At 55.7% G+C, this 3,731-nt stretch overlaps 1 protein-coding gene across 1 annotated transcript in view; it reads right to left on the bottom strand.

Moving 5' to 3' along the window:
• The window catches only part of SMYD5 (SMYD family member 5), a gene marked incomplete at both ends in the record, with an annotated part of 5,680 nt that extends 2,532 nt beyond the window's left edge, over positions 1-3,148 (bottom strand). The window contains 6 exons of the mRNA XM_008939513.1: positions 230-300; positions 893-955; positions 1,408-1,512; positions 1,930-1,999; positions 2,685-2,806; positions 3,009-3,148. Of these exons, the coding sequence (XP_008937761.1) occupies positions 230-300; positions 893-955; positions 1,408-1,512; positions 1,930-1,999; positions 2,685-2,806; positions 3,009-3,148 (571 nt within the window). The remainder of the gene's footprint in view (positions 1-229; positions 301-892; positions 956-1,407; positions 1,513-1,929; positions 2,000-2,684; positions 2,807-3,008) is intronic.
• Positions 3,149-3,731: the final 583 nt, after the last annotated feature.

Raw genomic sequence — 3,731 nt, 5'->3', positions numbered from 1 at the left:
AGGCTGCCCAGAGAAATGAGTCCCCATCCCTGGAGGGGTTTAAAAGCCATGGAGATGTGGTGCTGAGGTCCATGGGTTAGTGGGCACCATGCAGTGCTGGGTTAATGACTGGACTCCATGATCTTAAAGATCTCTTCCAGCCCAAATGACCCTATGATTCACAAACTGAACATCCCCTCCACGCCCCATCTCTGCTGCCCTGCAAGGAGCACCCACAAAGCCCCTTTACCTTGTTCCTATGCCTTGGCCATTGGTCCCAACGAGGGCAAAGAGGGATCGAAAACCTTCTGGAGTGAACCACTGCAGAAGGAAGATGGGAAAGCAGCTGAGCCCAGGACAGCCTGCAGCAGCACCCCACCCTGCAAGCACCTCAAATCCCACAAATGGAGGGAAGGGCGGAAAGGGGAGGCAGAAAGAAGAAGGAAAAGAAGAAGGAAAAGAAGAAGGAAAAGAAGAAGGAAAAGAAGAAGGAAAAGAAGAAGGAAAAGAAGAAGGAAAAGAAGAAGGAAAAGAAGAAGGAAAAGAAGAAGGAAAAGAAGAAGGAAAAGAAGAAGGAAAAGAAGAAGGAAAAGAAGAAGGAAAAGAAGAAGGAAAAGAAGAAGGAAAAGAAGAAGGAAAAGAAGAAGGAAAAGAAGAAGGAAAAGAAGAAGGAAAAGAAGAAGGAAAAGAAGAAGGAAAAGAAGAAGGAAAAGAAGAAGGAAAAGAAGAAGGAAAAGAAGAAGGAAAAGAAGAAGGAAAAGAAGAAGGAAAAGAAGAAGGAAAAGAAGAAGGAAAAGAAGGGGTGGAGTCCCAGGGGAAGCCCTTTCCTTCAGAGCAGAGATGACCCAGGGAGCTGGCACCAAGCTGAGGGTCCCACCCCACTCTGAGCTCTTCAGGAGGTCCCTCCACTCACCCTGCTGAGCTGTTCATCGTAAAGGGCTTCGGTGAAGAGCAACCGCAGCAGCTCCAGCTGGCCCTGGCAGGACATGGCAACACCATCAGCGTGGGGAGATGCCACCAGGCCTCAGACCCAGGCTGCCAGCTGAGCCCAGCACAGGCTGTAAGGCTCAGGAGTCAAGCTCCCTGCAAGGCTAGCCCTCAGAGCACTGAGAACCACCCCTTTTAGCAGCAGAAGCCACCTCCTCAGCAGCTAAATATCACCCTGCCCCATCCCACAGCAGAAGCATCTCCACCACAGGAACAAGCAGCCTGTCCCCTGGGAGCACCCCACGCTCCAAGCCCTCTAAGCAACCTGTTTCTTCTCCATGAGCTCAGCCAGCCCCTTAATGGGGGGCTCTGTGCCTCCACTTTGAGCCTGGGACTTCCAGGGTCTCCCACACCAGCTGTAATGGGGCCTCTGCAGCCCTGGGCTCACAGACACGGGCAGGGAAAGGGATTCAACACCTTCACGTACTGCCTGGCTCTCACCTTAAATTTGTCCCCCAGCAGCTTGTGCACAATCTCCTCTTCTTCATTTGCTGTCTTACTGCAGAACTGGGAGAAGGTCTTGATCCACCACTCCTTGTCTTTAGCCTGACAAAGGAACCAAGCCAGGGCGTTGCACCAACACTGCTTCCCCTCAAGCCAGGAGGGAGGGAGGAGAGGACAAGCCCTGCTGAGCCCCGAGGTTCTCCAGCCTGCTATCAAGAACCACCAGAAGCAGTTGCATGGTGGTAGTTTATAGCTGGAATAAACACTGGGAAAAACAGCCCAAAGAGACAGAGCCAAAGGAAAGGGTCTGTTCTGACTGTTTTGGTATGGAAAAAAATAGACCTGCTTGGCTCAGGACACAGGAATCTCCTTTGCTGCCCCTTTCCATGACCAGGGACCTCCCAGGTGTTGAAATCTATTCCAGCAAGACCCAGCCAGTCACCAATCCTTGGGAATAACAGCCACCATGGCATGAGGAAACCACAGGCCAGCAGCACTGGCTCTGCACCACAGACGTACCTGTTTAACAGTGGCGACCATCCGGGCCATCAACATGATGCTGGAAGTCTCTGGTGGATAGTGCATGTTTCTGAGGGTAAGAATGAAGAGAGGAGATGAGCAGATGGGTGCTGGTGTGGAAATAAAAAGCTGGAGGGAGGCAGAGGCAGCTGGTGTCCACGTGGTCAGGCCCGTGCTCATGCCTCACGCCGAAGCGGGGACCCAGCGCTGCTGGGGGCGAGGAGAAGCTGCACCAGCCACAGAGATCATCTCCCACCACCCCATTAACTGCAGCCTGGGTCCCACACAAAGCCCAGGTCTGCAGCAAGAGCTGGGGTTTGTGACGAGCTTTGGATCAGGGAGGTCTCTTCCCTCCTCTGGGCCCCACCCTGTCATCTGCGAGCAGGGACAGCGATCTCTGTACCCGTGGGGGTGCTACAAGGAGCATCTCCCAAGGGCTGGAGATCTGCAGGAGCACTACAAAAATCTCAGGAGCAAGGGATGTGCAGCTAAGTGATTTTTGTAGCTCTTCACTGGGAGAAAAATAAGGATTGCTCAGCCCCACCTCCAAACCCTTGAGCTGCCAACACAAATCCACCTGCTGCCCAACCAGCAGGGAGAGCTGAGCAGCGTCCCACGGCCACCACCACCCTCCGGCCACGTCATGCAGGGATGCAAAGCAAGGATGGTCCTCAGCCCTGGTCCCAGGCGGCATCACTGAGCCCAGGAGAGCCACCTCCTCTGCCCGTGGAGCAGCAGGCAGGACGGTCCCCTACCTCCATGCCTCCTGCAGCTTGTTGAGGGGGTGCGTGGGGTCGTCGCGGGACGGGCCGAGGCAGAGGACCTGGTGGTACTGCTCCAAAGCGGCCTGCCTGCACTCAGCACTGCAGTAGGTCACCTAGAGCGAGGGGCACAGCGCCCGGCGTCGGCTACGGCAGCAGGAAAACGGGGGGTCCTAGCCCCAGCTGTGCCCCCTTCCCTCACCATCCGAACCCCGGCCGTCAAAACGCAGAAGGGAACGTCGCGACGCCCACCTCGGGAGCCTGGTAAAGGAGCCTGTGTGCCCAAGGAGACCACGGGCCGGCCCAGCAGCCCCGTACCTGGCATCGGGGGCACTGCTGGTGCAGGTCCTTGCGGATGCTGCACTGCTCTGGGTGAGGCAGCACCAGGGAGCTCCTCCCCAGCAGGCGCTGGGCGTTCTCCTCCGCCGTCTCCAGGGCCCGCAGGCAGTGGTCGCAGGCTGTGGGGAGACAAGACAGACACCACGGTGAGAAACGACACCATCTCCAAGCTGGAGGCACCAGTCTCCTACCACTGCCACCATAGGAAAGCCCATTTCTCCTGAAATTTATCCCCCCAAGCCCTCATCTGCTGCCCCACAACACCAGGAGGAGTTTAAGTGCCACGCAACGGCAAGTCACCCCACGATGCTGACGTGCAACGGAGCTCAGCAAACAGCACGGTCTAGAGACAACAAAAAAAGTTTAAGATCTTGCTCTTACAATCTTCAATTTTCATTCTGGTGCCTCCACAGAACGCTGGCACCTTTGTGGGCTGTGCTCTGCAGCAGTGGGATTTGGATTAGCACCCACATCACTAAAAGAGTTGAGGTTGCCACGTAGATGGTGCCCAACGGTAGCACGTGGTGATGTCCTCCATGGCTGATGGAAGCCACCATCCCTCAAACCACCTCAACGTTTCCAACACCTCAACAGCTCGTTTAGTGCCGAGGCAGCAGTGGAACCTTCCTGGCGGGGCTAAGATAAACCCAAAGCTTCTCCTTCCAAACCAGGCAGCTCCTTAGGGAGCCGGCGGTCACCTCG

This window comes from Merops nubicus, unplaced genomic scaffold (genome assembly GCF_000691845.1).
Source record: "Merops nubicus isolate BGI_N331 unplaced genomic scaffold, ASM69184v1 scaffold4164, whole genome shotgun sequence".
Taxonomy (NCBI): Eukaryota; Metazoa; Chordata; class Aves; order Coraciiformes; family Meropidae; genus Merops; species Merops nubicus.
This window is presented reverse-complemented; position numbering and strand designations above follow the sequence as displayed.